The sequence below is a fragment of the Pipistrellus hanaki genome (genome assembly GCF_964339955.1).
Source record: "Pipistrellus hanaki genome assembly, chromosome: X".
Classification (NCBI taxonomy): Eukaryota; Metazoa; Chordata; class Mammalia; order Chiroptera; family Vespertilionidae; genus Pipistrellus; species Pipistrellus hanaki.
The window spans coordinates 64,618,930-64,641,683 of NC_140524.1; the positions used below are offsets into that span (position 1 = coordinate 64,618,930).

A 22,754-nucleotide genomic window follows, 5' to 3' on the forward strand; every position below is an offset into this window, starting at 1 on the left:
ATTGCTAGGATATCATTGCTGGGTTAAATACAAAATTGGTTAATATAAGGGCAATAAATTTTAGACATTGAGGTTATCTGTTCCACTGAACAGAAAACATTTCCATATCTATTAGACAAAATATCTACAAGTTAGAATCAGCTTCATAGAATTGAAAGCTTGCTTAATCAATAGAAAGTAAAGCTCAGTACTGCACTAAAATGATATCCAGTAACCTATGTTTTCTTTACCCAAGTTTTATATAATTTTTCTGACAGTGCAACGTACTCCCCCCTTCTAATATGCAAGATTTATGGCAGCAATTTTCAAACTTCTTCATCTCACGGCACACATAAACTAATGACTAAAAGTTTGCAACACACCGAAAATACCTATTTTTTTGCCAGTTTGACACACACACACACACACACACACACACACGTATAATTGTGATTCATTCACACAGGTCAGCTATTGTTGTGTTGGCTGATGTAATTTTTTAATTTGACAATCTAAGGGCCCCTGACTAAATAGCCAGCTACTGCATGTATTAAAAATTCTTACAGCACACTGGTTGAAAATGACTGGTTTATAGAATAGGGAAAAATGGCAGTGTTAACAGCGATCATCCTGATGGTGGAAATTGGAGTTTGAATGTTTCGTTTGCCTTGCAATATTTTTTAGGAAAGATCTTGTGTGTGTTTTAACATGTCACCCTGAATTTTAGAAATAATAAGCAAAGTCACTTTGTCTCTAAGGTGACCAGACGTCCTGCTTTTGGCGGGACAGTCCCAATTTTTAACAATTTATCCCGCATCCCACGGCGTTTTTAAAAAGTCCTGATTTTTTTTTTTTAAAGATTCTTTTAAATCTTTTGGACTTTTTTAAAACACCGCGGGACGCGGGACAAATTGCTAAAAATCGGGACTGTCCCGCCAAAAGCGGGACGTCTGGTCACCTTACTAAACTCATCCAGTGTTCCTCGCCAGCCCTGGGCTCCCACAGAACAAGAACGGGGCCTCGGGCTTGAAGCTTTGGCTCCAAATCCAAGCCTTCCTTTAGCTATCTTCACCATCCTCAGGAGCTTCAGGTTCCATAGCCAGCAGCTCAAACTCAGAGGCAGGAGATTCTGCTCTCCTGTCCTTCAGAGGGCTGCTGCAGACAGGGACTGCATGGTCACATGGGCTGACGGTGATCATGTGACCGCGATCGCTGTTGGGCGGACCTAGAGGTGAATCCCACCGAAAAGTCCGGAAGGCTGAGGATTGACTGACTGCTGTGGGAGGACTGGTAGGATGTTATGGTGGGTGGGTGGCTGTTTCTCCGTGCCGCGTTAGCCTGAAACCTAGTTGCAGAAGACCAGAAACAATTTGTTGCTAGAGGGCAATTGCGAGCGTCTTTGCTGGGTCTGTCTTTCGTCCAGGAGCTCAAGAGGCACGAAGTCATCCCGCGGGAGGCACAAGTGGAGAGAAGCGGTGGTCGCTTGCAGAGGAGTTACGAACTCAGAAGGTGGGTCCTTGCAGAGGAGATAGGAACTCAAACGGTGGGATCGAGACTGGGAAATGGCATCTATAGGAGGTGGTGGCTGAGACTAGATCAGTGGTTCCCAGCGTGGGGCACACACCCCACAGGAGAGGGGCAGTTTGATTTTTAAGGGGGGCAATTCGAGAATGAGTTATTAACAATGAATTTTTTTGCATTTCTTATGGTTCTAGGGGCCTCACATACAGCATATACATATATATTGTGACATATTTATGCATTTCAGTTCTCTATTATATGTTTTGAAGCTGTATTTGCTATTTTTCATATTATTATTTTTTTTAACAATTTCATAGTGATTTCTTCCTCAGTACTTCAACTGTCCTTCCTTTTATTTTCCTCTTTCATGGATGCCATGTTCTTGGGAATCTTATTTAGACCAAGTTAATGGCCTTTTAGGCTTCCTACATGAGAATAGAAGTTCACTTTTTGTATAACAAGAGTTATATGTCACGGGGCGGGCATCAGGATTTTAGAGATGCTTAGGTGGGGCATGGCCAAACAAAGGTTGGGAACCACTGAACTACATCCTGTAGAGGAAGTGCCTGAGACCCTCCCCTTCTGAACACCTGTCTCCTTACCCCCAGGCTCCCTTCCCAGTGTTGTGTGATTCTGTGTTTCCATGTGGGTGAGGGAGGTAGATGCATGGAGGAAGTTAGCTCAGGGGAGCCTAGAGTTTGGAAACTGTGAAGTGACATTGTGTGAACATGCAACTCATATATACCAGTGGTGCTGGCTCTGGAAAAGCAGGCGTGAGGATAGGAGCCCTGAGCTACAGCCCTGTCCTCAAACCTATTTGCCACTTACTCTATTTTTTCTTTTCCAGAGGATGGGGATTGCTAAGACCAGCTCAAAATTGAGAGAGTGGGGAGCCGAAGCCGGTTTGGCTCAATGGATAGAGTGTCGGCCTGAGGACTGAAAGGTCCCAGGTTCGATTCCGGTCAAGGGCATGTATCTTGGTTGCAGGCACATCCCCAGTGGGGGGTGTGCAGGAGGCAGCTGGTTGATGTCTCTCTCTCTCATCGATGTTTCTAGCTCTCCCTCTCCCTCTCTGTAAAAAATCAATAAAATATCTTTTTTAAAAACTGACAGAGGATGGAAGAGAAGAAGGGGAGGGGGGTTAATATCTGCCTTATGCTCCGAGGCTCCAGTGCCCTGGAGATACAAGAGAGGAATGAATCCCAATTTGTTTTGTTTTGTTTTTTTTAGAATACATTTTATTGATTTTTTACAGAGAAGAAGGGAGAGAGAGAGTTAGAAACATCCATGAGAGAATCATTGATCAGCTGCCTCTTGCACGCCCCCTACTGGGGATGTGCCCACAACCGAGGTACATGCCCTCGACTGGAATCGAACCCGGGACCCTTTAGTCTGCAGGCTGACGCTCTATCCACTTAGCCAAACCGGTTTCAGCTGAATCCCAGTTTGAACAACTCTAGAGAAGGGGGTTTGGAGACAGATTCAGGAGAAGGGAACCTACATGCTGAGACCTTTGGCAGAGGATTTCTCTTTGAGATACTGCCCAGCTTTAAACTCCCAAGAGAATATCTGGATCTCAGCCTTGAGTAGTATCTCCCTCCCACCTGGGAATACAAAAGTGGCTATTCCATTTGAGGTTCCCTTACTTTTTAGTCCTGGGCTTCAGAGTAGGATCTTTCTGGGAAACAGTTGCAGAAACTGCTCTATGGATGGTCCTGTAGATTCCCCTCTACAGACGTTTTGCTCTGTTCCGTGTGTTTTGCTGTCTGCCCAGTTTTTAGGACTTGTTCCTTTGGTCTCATTTTAGGTGGCAGCCCTTGATAAGTTCTTGTCTTCTTTCTAACAGAATATTACCAAATCTGAGGGGGTCATGAGGAACCCCTGATGCCCCTAGGATACATGCCAAGGCAGTTTAGGAAAGTGTCACTAGCAAGCAATTAATTTCCCTAAAGCTACTCATATCCTTATTTTTATTCTCAGTATACTAGTAGAGTGGAAACTATGCTGTATACTACTTCAGGCCCTCATGCTTACATTTAAAAGCTTGGATTGAGCAGTGGACTTGTGGGGTAAAGTTACAGAGCCTGAGGCCTAGGATTGACTCCTCCTCTCTTATCCCTGCCTCCTTTGTTATTCTCTTTTCTCCACTCTCCAGCAATATAGTGCTGGTAAGGTAAGTATTGGAGCCAATGTTCAGATTATGGTCTTTTGGCTTAAGTTCTGTTGTCTCTGGTCTATGTGTGTGTGGTTATAGATTTTGACAAAAGAGACTACCTCAAAAATAGTGTGGTATGGAAAGAATATAGCTAAACTTTGTCTCTGGTTCCTAGCACAGACCTTCAAAAAACCTTAGGGAATTCTTGAGTGATAGGGGTGTCTTTGTTTTACCAATGAACTGACTTATGGTGGGCCCTTAGATAGCTTTAGGATGTGGGCTGGTCACCAGAAGGACCAACCACATGATTAGAGGTGAGAACCTTAGACCACAGAGGGAAGGAGGGCTGGATTTGAGCTCAATTGGGTGGCCATTGATTTAATCATTCATGTATAAAGAATCCCCAGTGAAAATTCAGGGCTTTGTGTAGTTTCCTGGTTGGCAAACACACTGATACTCAGGGAGGGTGGTTTGCCCTGAACCTATGGGAAGAGGGCATGGAAGCCACGTGTCTCAGATCCTTCCAGACCTTGTCTTGTGTGTAGCCTTTATAATAAAACTATAATGTGAAATATAGTACTTTTAGTAATTTTTGCTTTTCTAGTAAATTATCAAACCTGAAAGGATCATGGGAACCCCTGAATCAGAAGCATTGGTTATTGTCCCCAAGACTTGTAACTGGCATCTTATCTGAAATGCAGGCAGTATTAAGTTAAGGACTACCTTAAATCTGTGGAGTCTAATGCTAACTCCGGGTAGTTGGTGTCAAAGAATTGATGTCAGAACAAGTGTCATTCTCTTAGCAGCCACTGCTGGATTAATATCTGTAAACCTACCTCTGATCCTATGCATCATACATAAATAAGTTAAAATGAAGGAGGCAGAGCCCAGCAGAATATATTAGGGGGGGGCAGCATATGTTTTTGTGACACATGCCTGCATAATTTTTAAAGTTCTCTATAATTTTTTCCTCTTTTTAAAAAAATACATTTTATTGATTTTTTTTTTTTTTACAGAGATGAAGGGAGAGAGATAGAGAGCTAGAAACATTGATGAGAGAGAAACATCGACTAGCTGCCTCCTGCACACCCCCCTCCGGGGATGTGCCCGCAACCAATGTACATGCCCCTGACCGGAATCGAACCTGGGACCTTTCAGTCCACAGGCTGACGTTCTATCCACTGAGCCAAACCGGTTTCGGCATATAATTTTTTCTTCTTATCAGAATTCTCTCAGCCTAGAATTCCTATTGAGGGCAATGCGTTTAAATTTTTGGGAGCTTTGCCGAAACCGGTTTAGCTCAGTGGATAGAGCGTCAGCCTGTGGACTGAAAGGTCCCGGGTTCGATTCCGGTCAAGGGCATGTACCTTGGTTACGGGCACATCCCCAATAGGGGGTGTGCAAGAGGCAGCTGATTGATGATTCTCTCTCAGTGATGTTTCTAACTCTCTATCCATCTCTCTTTCTCCTGTAAAAAATCAATAAAATATATTTAAATAAATAAATAAATAAATAAATTTTGGGGAGCTTCACATTGTGGTCTTGCTAGATACCTCTTAGTCCTACTTTCATGGGAAGCAGATACTTAAGCTATTCACGCCTGTAGAATTTTTTAGTCTCAGTCAAAGAGCAGGGTAAGTAGTGTGTGTGTGTGTCCAAGAATGAAGATGATTATATTCTGATCACTCCTTGGCCAGAATCATCCCTCAATTTTTCTGGGGTATAGTTGAAGTAAAAACCTCACCACTCACATGGCCCTTTGGTTTCTGCCCTCTTTCTGGATAAATATTACGTGGTTCTCATGTAATAAGATAAATAAGGGTCCATTCAAATGTCATTGGAGCCCTGACTGATGTGCACAGTGGTTAGAGTCTTGTTCTGTATACCAAAAGGTCACGGGTTCGATTCTGGTCAGGCCACATACCCAGGTTTTGGTTCAGTTCCATTTGTGGCACTTATGTGAGGCAACTGATCGGTGTTTTTCTCTCATTTTGTTGTTTCTCTCTCTCTTTCTCCTTCACCCTTTGTCTCTCTAGAATCAATGAAAAACATATCCCCGGGTGAGGATTTTTAAAAAAATGTCAGTTGACCTTCCTGGAGATAAGTTTAGAGTGGATTTGTCCTCTCTCCAGTCATAAATGAAAGAAAGGTATTTTCTTATAGCACAGTTGAACTCAGCACTCACTGACGCTCTCTGTCCCCAGTTTCAAAAGAGCAACCTTCAATGAGATCTCATTTATAAAATACTACCAGGTTCTCTATGCAGGGTTTCAAGGCCCTCACCTTTCCATACAATTCCACCTTTCCAACTCCATCTCCCAACACTTTCTTCCAAGTCAGGGTCAGGACTAGAATAAGATAAGGACACAGTTGAGGAGTTACTCACTCTCAGATGCCTTACCCTAATCCAAACCCTGCTGCACTCAAGCCACACTGGGCTGTTATTTCCCAACCCAGTTACACTCTGCCTTTCCCCAATGTTCACTCAATCATCACTACTCTCACAATCCTTTGTTCTGACTTACTAGCCTGTCTCACAGCTTGTACCAGAGAACTCTATTCATCATAAAGAAACAAACAAACAAAAAGGGAAACATATTAATCCTTTTTGAAGTCTTGCTGATACTCTCACCTTTACTGTTCACCCCTTGGTAGGAAGTAACTCCTCTGCACAGTTTTTTATTTGCCCCTATTTTAGCATTTGTTTCTTTATGCTATGTACTGGAGTCTTTTCTTTAAATATATTTTATTGATTTTTTACAGAGAGGAAAGAGAGAGGGATAGAGAGTTAGAAATATCGATGAGAGAGAAACACGGATCAGCTGCCTCCTGCACACCCCCTACTGGGGATGTGCCTGCAACCAAGGTACATGCCCTTGACTGGAATCGAACTTGGGACCTTTCAGTCCGCAGGCCGACGCTCTAGCCACTGAGCCAAACCGGTTTCCGCTGGAGTCTTTTTTAATGAATAAAATAGAATTCGTATAGAGGTAATATAGAGGAGAAACTTGGACTGTGGAAGTGTGAATCAAACTCATCTGTCTGACTGGAACACCTGAGCCTTTTGTTACTTATAATAGTAGTATTGATATATTGAGTGCTTGATTTGTACCAGATACTATTCTAAGGGTTCTAAATGTATTCCCTTATTTAGTCCTCAAAACAAAATTATGGAGTATATACTGTTGTTGTCCCATTTTACATATGAGGAAGCTGAGGCACAGATTGGTTAATAGCTTGGCCAAGCTCACTGAGTTGATTAGCAGAAGAGCTGAGATTCAAACATTTGTAGTTTGAATCTGGAGTTGGTGTGCATTCCCACTATGCTATGTCTATATCCCTGTAGTGCTGATTATCACCAGAAGCTGCCATCATCGCTGTCACTATCTTCAACATCAGATTTTCCTTGTTACTGGAAAGGGGTCCTGGCCCTTAGAGGGTCTGACTAGGGCGGACCCACTGTGTGTAGGTTCTTGACCTCATGCAGGAAAAATTTCGCAACACAAGTCCAGGGTGAATTTTAGAGCACATTTATTAGTAGTAAATCTGGGGACAGTGAAATAATAAAGGGCTAGGGAAATGAGCCTAGGCTGGTCTTCTTTGGCTTACTAATAAGTCAGAGAAAGGGGGGACTTGGAGTCAGGTTCAGGGGATGAACTGCCATTGCCCATTGCTGCCCTGGATGCAAGTCTCATGGGGTCCCTTAGAGTTTAGGAGATGTGTGCCTGTGGGAGGGAGAAGGGAGGGAAAAAGAGGGGAAAGGGAATGGCACCGGCTGCTCCCCAGAGGAAGAGGGTGAGTGCTGGGTCCTTTGGAAGCTTTTATTCCTTTCTTGAAGGCAGGAATCTTAGGGAAGGTCTCAGCAGAATACTCATCACTTTTCTAGGTGTGCTCCTTCAGGGTTATGGTCTCCACTGATTGGTCAGTGTCAGGCCAGGGTCCTTAGTCATTGTAGCTGTTCTGGTGTCACCTACCTGGTTTTGCTGCTTTTCTGGGCCTGGAGTTCTAATACAACCAAACCCTAGATGTTACCTCTAGGGAGATGACCTTCTGTATCTGCTATAAATTGCTCTGCCAGTTTGTTCAGTTTCCGTATTCTACTTGTTCTGACTTACTAGCCTGTCTCACAGCTTGTAGCAAAGTACTCTATTCATCATAAAGATACAAACCTGTGTATAGTTAGGCCTCCTGTCCCTTTTCCCCTTCTTCCTATGTATCAGTCTATTCCAGCTTTTCTTTCCTTCCAACTGTAAATATTTCTCTCTTCTCCATGTCCAGTGTGGCTAGAGAGTGGTTCTGTTTCTGAGTAGGGGCTGCTGGGGATTGAGAAAATGAAAGAAAGATACAGACACAGAGTTGGAAGGAAAAAGCTGGGGCCAGGTGGGACAGCTGTCTGCTGATGGAGAAGCAGTGACCCAGAGCCAATACAGCATGTTTATTTATTTTTTATTTTTTTTAATATATTTTATTGATTTTTTACAGAGAGGAAGAGAGAGGGATAGAGAGTTAGAAACATCAATGAGAGAGAAACATCGATCAGCTGCCTCCTGCACACCCCCTACTGGGGATGTGCCCACAACCAAGGTACATGCCCTTGACCGGAATCGAACCCGGGACCTTTTGGTCCACAGGCCGATGCTCTATTCACTGAGCCAAACCGGGTTTTGGCAGCAGCATGTTAATTTTATACAGCAAAAACCAGGAAGTTTTACTAAAGATCAAGACAAAGGAGATTATGTGCATTCCTGGGTGGGCTGGAGTTCATTTCTGGTGCTTGGCTGGATTTAGATAATGAAGCCCACCCCCTGGTGCCTGGGCTGAAGGTCTAGCTGACAACACTCCTGCCTCTGGCAAAGCGTGTTTCCAGGACGTGGCTCTGCCAACAATTAAAGAAATGCTCATGTGCCTTCCCGGGTGCTCTCTATACTCAGCATAAAGGTCAGTTGTAGTCCATCATTTTTACTATGCTTCTACCTTCTCATATAGTGCCTGGCTCCACTGTCCTAGCAAAACCCAAGCTCTTGATAAATCCCAAATATCCAACTGTTTTTATACCTGTGTCGCTTAGTACAGTATGCCTGGGGAAAGTTAACCAAAACTTTCTATTGACACTATGAATTTATTTTTCTCAAACTCAGTACAGCCCTCTGAATTGAACACAGATAACCTCTGATATCTTTATATTATGGACATTTCATAAGGGTGCATTTTCACACAATGACTCCAAATTGAACCCAGGCTTATCTATGAGCTCAAGTATTTAATGTATCTCTGAACCCCCCTAGATAAGTAAGGGTTTAGGTTTTCTGCCCAAGGCTTTCCTTTTATATCTAGAACAGAAGCCAGTCACAGTTGTCAGACCTCTAGCAATCATTAGGCAGGGCATTCAGAATTACACTTTTCCTTTCGCATGGAAACATGAGTTCGGCCACTGGTTTTAAGAAGTAGGTGTTCACTGATGACAAAAGTCAGGAACTTTGATGAAGATAAACTTAGCTGTCTGACCTTGCAGGCCAGAGACCAGATATACCCACAATCTCAATACCATGCCAGGTGCATTTTTTTTAAATTGGATAGAACAGCATTGTTTTTCAAGGCCAGCATTGAGATAACCACTAAGTGCACATAGGGCTGGCTCTTTAATAAAAAAAAAAGGAAGTTCTGCCTGTAACCTTGCTTAGAATTTGAATTCATCCTATTTCATTCCCTACTGGTCTTTTGGGAATGAATCTAAACCTTAGATTCATTACTAGTATCTACTAGTGGAGAATACTGAGTATGTAAGACCATTAGTTTCACTGCCTATATTCTATCCTGTACAAAATTAACCAAGCATTTTATAAGATATGGCCCAAAGATTAAGCCTATAAGTAATAGTAATAGTGGGCCTGCTATGGCAGTCAGTAGGGTGGTGAACCAAGGGGACTACAAGTTCAAGTTCTCATACCAGTTTCCTGCAGTCTTCTGAGCTTCCTCTCTGTCAGCTAGCTTCTTTCTCAACTGACTTAGGCTTTCCCTTATGACCCTGGAATGATTGGTGTAGAAATAGCAGGTTTCTCCTAGAGCTAGGCAAAGTCCCCCTTGCTTTAGGAACAACAGATCTAAGCCTCTTCTGTTCTGCAAAACTACTTCTGTTAGGGATCTGATCGATTCTTCTAATTTTTCTATAGATTTCTCTAGGTTACTTAACTCCTGGTCTATTTGTTGATCTAATTTCTGCTCATATATTTAGCTTTACTTAGCCTCGGACTTTCTTGCTGGCTAGCAAAAAAAAAAAAAGTTTTTACAGTTACCAAAACCCCTAGTACTACAGTTCCCATCAGTACTGTCCTCACTGAAGTTCAATTCCCCTCCTGCAGGCATCAAGTCTCCTCCTGGCCTGTGTGGAGCCCAGGCTAGGGATCTCACGGATGAGGCTGCTGGTTACCAGGATCCAGGCCATTTTCTGTGCAGGAGCTGGGAGTGGTGTAGCCAGGTCTGGGTGCCGTCTACTTCAACAGCCGTGGGCGTGCTCAGGGTAACAGTGTAGCGTCCCTTTCAGGTTGGGGTGAGTTCTTGGACAGTGAACTTCTTTACCCACACAGAGTCTCCGGGCTGGATGGGGTGTACAGGGTCCACGGGGGGCACTGGCAGTGCATCTGGAACAAGCTTATACATGGCTCTCTGAGTAAACTGCAGAGCCTGTAAGGAGTTGAGCAAGGGAATGGTTATGAATTCCAGCTTTCAGTTTCTCCCTGACTCTGGAAAGGATGGAGGGAGGTCTACCATGTATGATCTCAAAAAAAAGGGGGGCAGAACCTCTCCTGGTAGAGGGTACACCTGGCCCATAAGAGGGCGAAGGGCAGGAGGTTGGTCCAGTTTTCACCGTTTTCTAGGACAAATTTAATTAAACTTTTTAGAGGCCTGCTCATGCCTATCCTAAGGCTTGAGCTATACTTTGAGATACCTTGCTACAAAGGCTGGGCTGTTATCTGATCCTATGACTACTGGCAGCCCGAATCTGAATTTAAGTATAATCTCCTGGAGTAATTTCTTGACTATTATAGAGGCAGTTTCTGTCCTATGCTTTAACCTAACCTGAGAAGGTGTCTATAAAAACTAGCATGTACTTGTACCTCAATGCTGGTGGCTTAATCTCTGCGAAATCTACTTCCCAATGCTCCCCCGGGGAATTTTTCTAGGGCCTGAATTCCTAGGGAGACCCTCCTACCTCAGCATTTACCTGTGCACAGACAGTACTTCTAGTGACTATGCTTTTATTATACCTTACTTAAGCTTCGTAGTATCTGCCTCACAGAAGTTTAGAAGTCTTGGTGACACCTAAGTGGGTAACTTGGTGTAACTGGGCAACTAACGTCCGACCTAGAGCCTCTGGGACAAACAGTCTGTCATCTGGTAGGGTCCACCAACCACCTGGTCCTTTGATGGCTTGCTTTTGTTCAGCCAATTTCTCCTCTAGTTTGGTAGATGTGGGGGTCCGGCAGGGTTACTAAGACTTGTAAAGGCCCCACTGGTCTTTGGGCATCTTCCTTAGCAGTTTGGTCTATTTCCTCTGGCTTCAATTGTCTCCCCTTTCTGATGTCTTTTGTAGTGCACTATTGCAACTGCCTTTGGAGCCAGATGGCCTCTCCTTTCTGGCTGGAGTTGGTAACCCTCTGTCCCGGGGGATGGCACTGTGTCCCCATCAAAGGGCCTGGATTAAGGCCAAAAGTTCAGGAACTGCCGAAACCGGTTTGGCTCAATGGATAGAGCGTCGGCTTGGGGACTAAAAGGTCCCAGGTTCGATTCCAGTCAAGGGCATGTACCTTGGTTGCGGGCATATCCCCCGTAGGGGGTGTGCAAGAGGCAGCTGATCGATGACTCTCTCTCATCGATGTTTCTAACTCTCTATCCCTCTCTTCCTCTCTGTACAAAATCAATTAAAAATATATATATTAAATTAAAAAAAAGAAAAGAAAACTAAAGAACACTTAAAAAAAAAAAAAAAAAAAGTTCAGGAACTGTGCCCAAATGGTGTGGTCCATGGTGACTACTGCTGCCCCTGTATATCAGATCTCATCCTGGATGTAACTGCTCCCATCAGTGTACAGTACCTCATCTGGTGATGACGGCAGGACATCTGTCAGTACTGCGTCTGTTATCTCTATGTAGTCATGAATGGGTTCCTCTGGATCATCTGGAAGCAGGCTGGCAGGGTTGATAGCCAGTGTCTTATGGAACCGGATGCAGGGCTTGTCCAGGAGAAGAGCTTGGCACTGTGTGATTCTGGTGTTTGACATCCATCTCTCTGGAGCACCTCAAAAGAGGGCCTCAATGGCATAGGGTGTTGTCAGGGTTAGCGCTTGGCCCAGAGTCTGCTTATCTGTCTGCCTCCTTCACCAGTAGTGCTGTGGTGGCCACTGCCCGGAGACACACTGGCCACCCTTCTGTCACAGGGTCTAGCCTCTTAGACAGATAGGCAACAGGTCTCTTCCAGAGACCTAGAGTCTGAGTGAGAACCCCTTTGGCAATGCCCCTTACCTCACTCATGTAGAGATGGAAGGGCTTCATGACATCTGGCAAGGCTAGGGCAGGTGCTGAGACGAGAGACTTCTTTAGCTCCTCAAAGGCCTGTTGTTCCACTTTGGTCCAGTTCAGCGGCTGCGTTCCCCCAGTACGTGTTTCTTCCTAGGTCCACAGTTCTTGATGATGTCCAAGGAAAATAGGCAGTTTGTCCGGTGGCTCCTTGGACTGATATCTTCTTAGAGGTCCCATTGGCTCTGTCAAGACTGAATAGACTGCCCCAGTATCCACCAGGAAACTAACAGGTTTGCCCTCTACTTGTAAGGTTACCCGTGGGGGCTTAATGGAAAGGAGCCCTGGTCCTGACAGTCCTCTTCCTCTAAGTTAAAAACCTTTGGAGTCTAAGTCTCCCTTTCTTTCAGACCATCTCTGTCTCTTCCAGCCTCACCTTCTGTCTCTCTCCCTCTATAATCTCTGTCCCTTCCCATCTCTTGCTTATGTCTCTCTCCCTCCCTTTCTCACATACATACTCACACTTATACACCCATATCACTTTCTCTCCCAATCTTTGTTTCTGTTTCTGCAAGCGCCTCTGAGAGAAAGGTGCCCTCGATTTTCACCTGCTGCCAAACTGTCTATGCTCTCCCCCAATGAGTCCGGTATTGGGGTTCAGTTCAGTTGGAAGTGGAGTTGGAGGTGGCGTTCAGAGCAGTCTGGAGCCCCTGTCTCCTTCCCGTCAGGGCAATCCCGCAGCACAGCCGGCGGGCCCTTCTCTGTGCGCACTGTGCGTGCCTCCGGGACCTCCTCTCGCCGTTCCCTGGGGTTCCGCCTTACAGCCCAGCTCCCTATGGGTGAGCCTGGGTCCCCAGGGTCTGGCCTAGAATTGGGGTTCAGAGCAGTTGGAGCTGGGCCCAGCACAATCGGAGCTTTTCTCTGCTTCCCGCTTGGGAACGCCAGCCAGGCACTCGGCCTCCCTCCTCTCCGGCTCCGTCCTCTCCGCGCGCCGCGTGTCTCCGTACCTTAGGCTTTTACAGCTCCTCCGCGCTTCCTTCTGGTTTTCTCCTTGCTTCTTGTTGTAGGATTTCCAGTCAGTCGACTTTCCTGTAGTTCTGGGTAATGTCCATTTTATATTTTAGTTGTATTTTATTGAAATTGTTGTGTGCGGCTGCGGCTAGTTGCCTACCCGAGCAGCCATCTTGGATTCTCCCCCTTTGTTTCTGTTTCTGTCTAAATCCTTTCCTCTTGGACTCCCAGAGTCTCTTAAGTCTTTGTCTCATTCTTTCCCTCTCTCCCTCTCTCTCTAGACCTCTACTTCTGCTGTTTCCTTCTCATCCCATGTACAACCTTCACAAAAACTTACTATTTTACATTAGCTTTTAAACCTTCTTTCTATGTCCTTCAAAAATGTATAACCATATCTCAAATCTCCCATTATTTAAAAATATTTAGAAAAAGCGGAGGGAAGAGGGAGCAGGCTCAGCACCCTGTTCCCAGGCCTCTAGCCGCTTGAAATTTAAAATGCCACATTTTTCCTACAGATGAGGATCTCAGATTCTGATAAGCTTGAAAAGGGGGAATGAAAGAATTTCTAACTACGCCTTTAAGCCTCCTAACAGAACACGGTGAAAAGTGTCCAAGCAGTCACCCGAGGTTTTGGGGTCTCATTGGGGTGCAGGGGGTCACAAAGGAATTTCTCTCCTAACCGCAGCCGCCTCCAGCTACTCAAAACAACCCCTGGAGGTGGGTGGTGGCAGGGAGCACGCGGGTCCTTGGTGGCAAAGGAGGTGGCTTCCACCAGGGCGTTTTCATCTGGTGGTCCTCCACTTGCCTCTTGCTAGCGAAGGTGCCGTGGGGGAACCGGTGACCCCTACACTGTAATCAGACTCCCTGAACTTTCTGAAAAGCTCCTCTGCGTGTGTTTCTATTATTAATCTTACTGATTTTAAAACTATAACTTAAGAGTTGACACACACACATAAGGACTAAGTTGCCCTCAAAATATTTTCCTTTTCTTCTAAAGATTTTACAATGTACTGTAATCATTAATCACATCAAACTTAAATTGATCAATTGAAACAAACAGTTCTGAGACCGTTCCTCCACCACTGATCAAGACTGGGTGGTGGCAGAAATAAGATTCACTTAGGTTTTTTTGTGTGTGTTTTTTTTTTGAGCTTGCTGGACAGACTTGGCAACTTTGCCAGCTCAAGCTTCCTTCTTGTAAACAGTTAACTTTAGAATTTGGTGTCTGCTTTTAATTTTTTTTTTACCACAATTGTTACAATTTCATACCTTCAAATTAGTAAACATATAAATCCTGTTAGGCGGGCCGATTCCCCTCTGACGGAAAGCTAAGCACCCCTGGGAAAAAGGAATCCCAGTGGCCACTCAGGGCGGTTTGCTAACCGTCAGAGCACTCAGCTTTAAACAAATTAAAGGTTTCTTTCTTTCTCTTTTTTCTTTTTCACAGATTTTCACAATTATATGAACAAATAATTATACCCAAGCAGACAAACAAAATATCAAACAAACGTCTGTACTTATACCCTTTCAGTAAACAAGTACTATTACAATGTTTCAGCAAAACAGAAATGGCACTCATGTTGGACAAAGGAAACAAGATCAATACTCTAGGAACTGTGAGGGGAAAGTTATCCTACAGACCGGCGTTGACCTGGGGAAAAGAGTGGTTAAATCAAAAGCATTAACATCAGAGCCGTAGTCGTCCGCCCGTTTCTTGAAGTCCTGGAAATTTTCAAAAAACACTGTAGAGGGGAACACAGAGACACTGACAGACCTTGACCCATTTTGACGGAGACCAAAACACAAAACACAAAACAAATAGGCCTGACACAAACATGAAAAAACACAAAACAACCAGTCTGGACACCTGGGGCCGAGGACACCGTCGTGTCCTCCGGCCAGAGCCTGGAGGTTAAGCCGCGTCCAGCCCTCCAAGGACTCTTACCCTTTTGAGATCTCAACCATAACCTGGGCGCCTTACCTTATGAGACTGGTCTCCCCAATTTCAATAAATCCTTGCGGCTTCTCCGGCTAAGGTCCCCGAAAGGAGGGAGAGCCTCCTGTGGAGGACAAGCCTCCTGCCCCTCTGGGGAGTCCCTCTCTCCTCTTGCGTGAGGGAGAGCCTCCTGCCCCTTTTGGGGGGTCCCTCTCTCCTCTCTTTCGGGTATCTCGCTGGGGGCCTCCAAATGTTGTGGGGTCGAACCCTGGGTTCAGAATAAGACCACCAGAGGCTGATGATTAATTTAAAAAAGCAGGCAAAGAATTTATTGAAATATCTGGCCAGGGCAGACGCGAGAGCACCACACGCAGGTGGTCTCCACACGACTGCGCCACTTTAAGGGCAGGTAGTTATTTTTAAAAGGTTCTGAGAAGGAAAACCCCCATTCTGCAACAAACTGTTGTTTGGAATTTTCTGCTGTTCTTCCTAGATAAAATGTTGCTTTCTAGTTTGCTTTAGCCCATTTGAAGAATGATGAAGATAAACTTAGCTGTCTGACCTTGCAGGCCAGAGACCAGATATGCCCACAATCTCAATACCATGCCAGGTGCACTTTTTTTTTTTAATTGAATAGAACAGCATTGTTTTTTCAAGGTCAGCATTGAGATAACCACTAAGTGCACATAGGGCTGGCTCTTTAATAAAAAAAAAAAGGAAGTTCTGCCTATAACCTTGCTTAGAATTTGAATTCATCCTATTTCAAGATCATGTGGTGTTTTTCTTTCATTAACTGGCTTATTTCACTCAGCATAATGCTCGCCAATTCCATCCAGGTTGCTGCAAATAATAAGAATTCCTTTTTATGGCAGCATAGTATTCCATTGTGTAGATGTACCATAGTTTTCTGATCCAGATATCTGCTGATGGACACCTAGGCTGTTTCCAGATCTTAGCTATTGTAAATTGTGCTGCTGTGAACATAAGGTAGTCTTCAATTTTCATGTAAGAGGGAGAAAGAAGCTAGGAAATATTTGTGAGGGACACAGCCTAGGGAACCAGGCTCACAAAGGACTAGAATTTAATTGTAAGATTATAGAACATTTCACACATTTTTACCATGTCACAAGTGTCCAGTATAATAGGAGTGGGGTACAGCTAAAGGAGCTATGATGTGCATAGATTCTGCAAGGAGTAATTAGGAAAGCCCAAAGATAAGAAAGACAAAAATGAGAACACGAGAGGAATCTGAACACTGGCACCTCCAGCTGCAGCAAACATTAAGCACAGCTCAACTGCTAATCAGCCTAATATAAAACTTCTTGCTGAGGGTCTATTCACCCCATTTCAGCCTGTGTAATTATCAGGGTATTTAAAATATGTTTGGCTCTCCTCTCCCCCTCACAGCCTGCAGTCCCCACAGCCCCTCCTCTCCCCTCAGCATCAGGAAGGATGGCTGGAGGAGGGGGGAGAAGGGGGGAGGCAGACAGAGCAGTCTGGGGATTCACACAGACCAAGGGCGGCTGGTATCCTTCCGCTGCTGCGGCCAGCGCAGCTCCGTGGGCCTCCCCATCCGCCCCCCCCCAAAAAAACCCCGCCCGCCCGCCCCCTAGATTGGAGCGCCCGGAGGGGCACTGCAGCGGGGCGGTCGCCAGGTAGGGGGTGGCGCCCACCTGCCCCTCGGCCGGCTTTCCCCCGGCGCCCCGCCGGCCCCGCCCCCTCGGGTCGGAACTAGGTGGGCCTGGGGGGCGTCGGCCCATTCGCCCGCGTATCCCTCCGCCCCTTCCCAACACCCTCCTGCCAGCGGTTCTGTTGCAGCCTGCGGCCGCCTCTGCAGCTCCGGGCGCTGGGAAGGTGGCGGAAGGCTGTGGGCATCTGAGTGGGGAGCTGTGAGAGGAGGGAGCACGATCACCGGGCCCTGAGCCTGTAAAGGCAAGTGGGGGCGGAGGGTCCCCACTCTCCACCAGCTTTCAGCCCGAGTCCGGACCCTGGCACCCCGGGAGGAGGCAGCGCCCCGGGCTGCGGGAGCCGGTCCCTGGGGAGGTGCTGCGCCGGGACCCTGGCAGGAGCGGCTCCCCGGCCTCTGCTCCCTGGCCAGCTCTCCTGGCGCCCGCGCTGCCTTCCTTCGGGGTGTCTGCTGGGAGAGGGCTGCGGGGAGGGTCCTGGGGGAGAAATGGCAGAGCGGGAACGGCCGGAGCTGGGGCTGGGGCTGGGGTCACGGGGGCGGGGGCGATGGCTGAGGCTACTCTGGGGCCTCTTGGGGCCCTGCGTTCTGGGTGCTTTCCCTTCCCACAGGCGCCTCGTTGATGCCAAAGCATCATGTTTGCGTGGTAGGCCTGGAGTTTTAAGCAAAAGCAAGACTCTAGTTAAATCAAGAATACACCAAAATGAGATGTTTATCCGCCTCTTAATACAGCAGTTTTATTTCCTTCCGTGTTTAGATTTTGCACCAAATTAAATTCAACCAAATGACAGGCTGAGAAGCCTATCGATTTTCACGGGGAAGGGTCCATATAAACAAATAGAGTGCTGTTAATTCACCTTTCTTATTTGGCAACTGTTTACTCAACACCGCAGCCTACTTTAATATATTGAGGGAATGGCGGTTCAGAATAGAGGGGACAGTTTTCTGAAGAGTCCATTTCTAATGTATGAAGTCAGTCTGCTCATTTCAAACTAAATTCCATCTCCATAAACCCTTCACAGCCTCTGTCATTTTGGTGCAGAGGCAGTCTCACAAAAGCTGGGCACCTGAGGAACCATGGGTGCTGAGAGATTTATTTACTTATTTCCTGATTCTTGAAAAGGAGGTGTTAGGACCTGAATTCTAGGTATTTGTCCATTAACCTGATACTTTTCTATTGTCAACATTTTCCTGGTGTTTTGCAGAAAACTTCTCCCTCTTTCTGTTTGGCATGACTCATCTCTAACTAGAGGACTGTTCTTTGGTGGGAAAGAGAGTATCTCCTGAGGTCCCCTACTGGGGGCTGGCTGGTATAGGTGGTGAATGAGATAGCATCCACTAGTATGTGTGCATAAAGAGGAAAGGGCTGGGGCATGCAAAGATCCTATTGAAAGAATAGTCCCCATTCTCTCTCCTGCCTTCTTTCTAAATACATTGCCTATTTTCACTACCCACTCTTGCACCTCATATTTTTGTTCAGGGAAAAGAAGTGTGGCCTCTGCTGGGAAAATGGCTGACTTCAGAGTTTGGAGATGTATGTAATAAGACAAACTGCAGTTTTTAGGGGAATGAATAAGGAATCATTGGGCAAGAACAGACAGATGGGAAACATATAACATGACCTTGAATGTACAAAATCATGTAACACTTGTCATGGGTGTGTTGGGCTATCTCAGTCTCTTCTGTTTTCTCTCCTCTGCCTGTTTATCTCTGTAGGTTTATTCGTTTATCTGTTCCTGTGGAAATCTGCAGGTAGCTGTTGAACTTTGAATTTAATTAAGAAAGAAGACCAAAATTGTTCATTTGGATCCAAGGTGAGTGTGAGCATGAGCACCCCTATTGATTGGGGTTGGGAAGTGGGTGAGACAGATGGAGCCATTGTCTTCCAGCATTCTAGACAGCTGTGCCCTCACATTCATGTTTAGGAAATGGGGGAGGGGTGAGACAGGAGTGTGCTTATAGGGTAATTGACGGACACCCAGGAAATGGGGAGGGAAACCATGAGGAGGACAAAGCCAGAAACATGCAGTTGACCTTTGAACAACATGGGTTTGAACTGTGTGGGTCTGCTTATATGAGGATTTTTTTCAGTTTACCACAATTGAGTTGATCCACAGAGTTCTACTGACTGCAATTCAAACCTACATTGTTCACGGTTCAACTCTGTAGATGAGAATCTATGTATGTGGAGAGACAACTTTATCCATAGATTTCCAACTTCAGTGCCCCAAACCTTGCATTGTTCGAGGGCCAACTGTATAACCAAAGCCCAGATCTGGAAAGATACCTAGGTGTTGGGTCTAGACACCAAAGTGTATGTCTGTCTACTGAAACTGAATTCCAGTCCCTCCTGTTTTTGTCCATAGGTTTGCCTGTGATTTCAGCTGTAGGGCTTATCAACACTGGAAGCAATCAAGAAAGGAAGATCAGTGCAGGTTGGTGTGAGACCTACCTGGATAGACCTGGATAGTATAGTGGTATATACCAAAGGGACTGGATATTTTGTAGCCTCTCTCTCTTTCAGCAATCTTTCCCATCATCCCTGATCCTATTTAATGCAGAGAAGAGTGTGGTAGTGCCTGAACAGGATGTTGGGCGTTAGTAGGAATGTGGAAGGGATAAAATGAGGTAACTCCTACTTCTCCTACCAAACAGTTCATCTCTACTCTCTCATGTCCTGTTTGGCTGTCTGCATAGATGAGCACAGTTGGAAAAGGCTTAAAGCCCATTGCCTTCTTCCATCTTAGGTCCGTCTCCAGCGGTGACTGTGGTGGCCTTGGAGTGGTGGAAGATTACCACTTTCAGCAAGTCTGCACTCAGGAACCATCATCTTCCCTTAGTCTGAGTGCCTCTGCCCTCTGTCTGTATCATTGACAGAAGTTTTGTGTTCAGAAAGGGAACAGTGTAACTGCTGAATTGACAGTTGACTTAACTCTTGCTACAAAGTTTTCTCTGATCCCATGAAAGTGTCAACATATTGACCTGGGACTCTTTGAGAACCAAGGCCAAGACTCTAGGGCTTTCCATACAACTGGGCTTTAACCATGGCTGGGAAAAGAAACAAGGGCAAAACTGCAAAAAGGGCTGGTGTAGAAGGTAAAACAAAGAGGGAAGCTCTTGGCAGGAAAGCTACTGACATAGGCAAACCTGTAGCCAAGACCCAGGCCAAAGCAATGGCCAAGACAGAGGTGAAGGCAAATGCAGTGGCAGAGGTGAAGGCAGTGTCTAAGAAGAAGATTGTTATTGAGAAGAAAGAGAGAGCCCCAGCAAATTTCATTCCCAAAGTTGAAAATGAGGCCACTCAAGTGTCTCGGTGTCGTTCTGTGGCTAAGGTCAGTGCTAAGACCAAGTCCATGTGTAAAGATAAGGCTGGTGTTGATACCTGTGCGGGGGAAGAGACCAATGTTGGTTCTAGGTTCTGGAATAGAGAAGAGACTAATAATAGTTCCAGTTCCAAGGATGAAGATAAAGCTGATACTGGTCCCCCATCCTGTGCTGAGAAGTTGAAGCCTGTGGCCAGCGCTAGCTATAAAGCTACGCCAGGGGCTGAAGAGGAGGAAGAAGATAATGTTATTGGGAACTGGTTTTGGGATGGAGATGAAACTAGTTTTGACCCTGATCCTAAACCTGTGAGCAGAATAGTTAGGCCCCTGCTTGTGGATGAAATCAATGAAAAAGATAGGCCCAAGGACTGGTCTGAGGTAACTATCTGGCCCAATGCTCCTGCCGTAACTCCAGCAGTGTTAGGATATAGATCTCAAAGCACATCTGAGACAAAGTCGCAATATATTGTCCTGGGCTCACCTGAGGAAAAAGCTCCTGTTTTGCCTGAGGACCCAGAGGGTTCTAAGAGCATAGTCTCGTGCTCAGAGCCTCTCCCGGAGCACCCATTTGGTACTGACCCTTGCATTCAGACTATAGAGGAGATTAGACGCCAAATCAAGATCAGGGAGATGAATGGGATTAAGCCATTTGCTTGTCCTTGCAAAATGGAATGTTACATGAATTCTGAGGAATTTGAACAACTGGTTGTCTTACTTGAGTCAACTACTGATCCTCTCATTCATAAAGTAGCTCAAATTGCAATGGGGGTCGTTAAGGTTCATCCATTTGCCCAAGATTTCATTAATGAGGTGGGTATAGTGACACTTGTTGAAAGCTTGCTTACTTTTCCTCCCTCTGATACGAGAAAAAATGCTGAAATTACTGTGAATAACCCTACTGGGGATGAAAGACTCCGCAGGGTTGAATTACATGTTAAACATATGTGTAAGGAAACCATGTGTTTTCCCTTGAACTCACCTGGACAGCAATCTGGCTTAAAAATACTGGGGCAACTGACTACTGATATGAACCGTCACCATATTGTTGCCTGTTATCTTTCAGATCTTTTTTATTTGATTTCCCAGGGAAATCGTAAAACCAGAAATCTTGCTTTGAAAGTACTTTTGAATATGTCTGAAAACCCAGTTGCAGCCAGAGACATGATCGATATAAAGGCATTGGCAGCGTTAAAACTACTCTTTAACCAGAAAGAAGCAAAAGCCAATCTCGTTAGTACTGTGGCCATATTTATTAACATAAAGGAGCATATCAGAAAGGGAACAATTGTAGTTGTCGATCACTCTAATTACAATACACTCATGGACATTTTCCGTGAAGTTAAAGCCATTATTCAAAAACTGTAAAATGAACCAGAAATAGAACACACAACAATCTCCAAATTCTGATAGGCTGACTGTTCTCAAAGAGCCTTGCATAATATTTTGTTTGTTACAGTGTGCACATTATAAATGGCATCTTTAACACTTATTTGTGGTAGTCTCTAGGTTTGAACTAGACCATTTTTTGGATAACAAGTATTATTACATGATGAATTGAAAATGTTGATTTTTATCTTGTGTAGATGGGGCACTTTTCAATGTTTTACTTAAGAAATTAGTGAACCAGTTCATCCTAAGTAAGATAACTTGTTCAATAGCATCTGCTTAGATCCATTTGTGGCTTCAAATGGCAAAAAAAAAGCCTTAATTTATAATTTACTTGCAGAAGTAAGGCATATACACACAAAAAGATAATTAACAGATCATACTGCATTTGCACACTCTCATTGTGAAATGTTCGCTCTCAACATGAAGGTAGGTGTTTCTATGTTTAATATAAGAGTTCATTTTCCTCCTATTCTGCCTACATCATATAGCATATTCTACAACCCAGAAATGGCCCTGAATCCTAGTTAAATGTAAGATTCACTTTTAAATGTCACTACTACATTTATAACTCATTGTTAGGCTATTTCATTTATGTCAAGGTCATTTCACAGAAGAGAAAGGAGGTAGGTATAAGGAGGAAACATTTGCTGAGTACCTGCTCTTATGTCAGGCAATGTGTTGGCACTATACAGTTTTCCCCCCTCTTTTGGCAATGGTCCTGTGAGTCTAGGTACTGGTAGTTATTTCTTTTTTATATAACTCATTGTGGATCATCTCCAATGAGAATTGAGGAGGTTAAATACTTTTTGCCTAGATTCCCATAGAGGTGGTTCTATTTTAAAAAACCTAACATTTAGTATGCTACCTTACAGTCCTCGCTTTTTTAGGTGGTGGCATTGAAGGCTCATAGACTGGTTTTAAAGATTCATTTAAACAGTTTAACACAAGATCATACTGTAAATTAATTTTTATAACTTGCTTTCCCCCCACTATCTGTATATTGTGAATATCTTTGCATGTCAATAAATGTTACTGCAACATATTTTTGAATCACTCAATTTGTGTGTGTGTGTTAACAGTTGGTGCATGTTGCCTAATCTTTTATTACATATACTCTTAAACAATATGCACAAATTCTCTTGCAAAAATAAGGCTGTAGTGTTCTGCAACTTGCTTTTTCATTTTTCCAGTTATTTTTTCAATTATAGTATTAAACATACCTGCCAGATGCTTTTTATTGAG

General features: G+C 44.7%; 1 protein-coding gene across 2 annotated transcripts; it reads left to right on the forward strand.

Annotated features, from left to right (window-relative positions):
- Positions 1–1,170: 1,170 nt before the first annotated feature.
- GPRASP3 (G protein-coupled receptor associated sorting protein family member 3) lies at positions 1,171–22,554 on the forward strand. Of its 2 annotated transcripts, XM_084869650.1 has the most exons (5): positions 1,171–1,269; positions 1,403–1,488; positions 18,517–18,614; positions 19,167–19,235; positions 19,548–22,554. In XM_084869650.1, exon 5 carries the CDS (start codon positions 19,845–19,847, stop codon positions 21,486–21,488), a length of 1,644 nt encoding a protein of 547 aa, XP_084725776.1. In that variant the 5' UTR covers positions 1,171–1,269; positions 1,403–1,488; positions 18,517–18,614; positions 19,167–19,235; positions 19,548–19,844; the 3' UTR covers positions 21,489–22,554. The 2 variants fall into 2 exon arrangements, with proteins under 2 accessions (XP_084725776.1, XP_084725777.1); XM_084869651.1 differs by lacking the exon at positions 19,167–19,235.
- Positions 22,555–22,754: the final 200 nt, after the last annotated feature.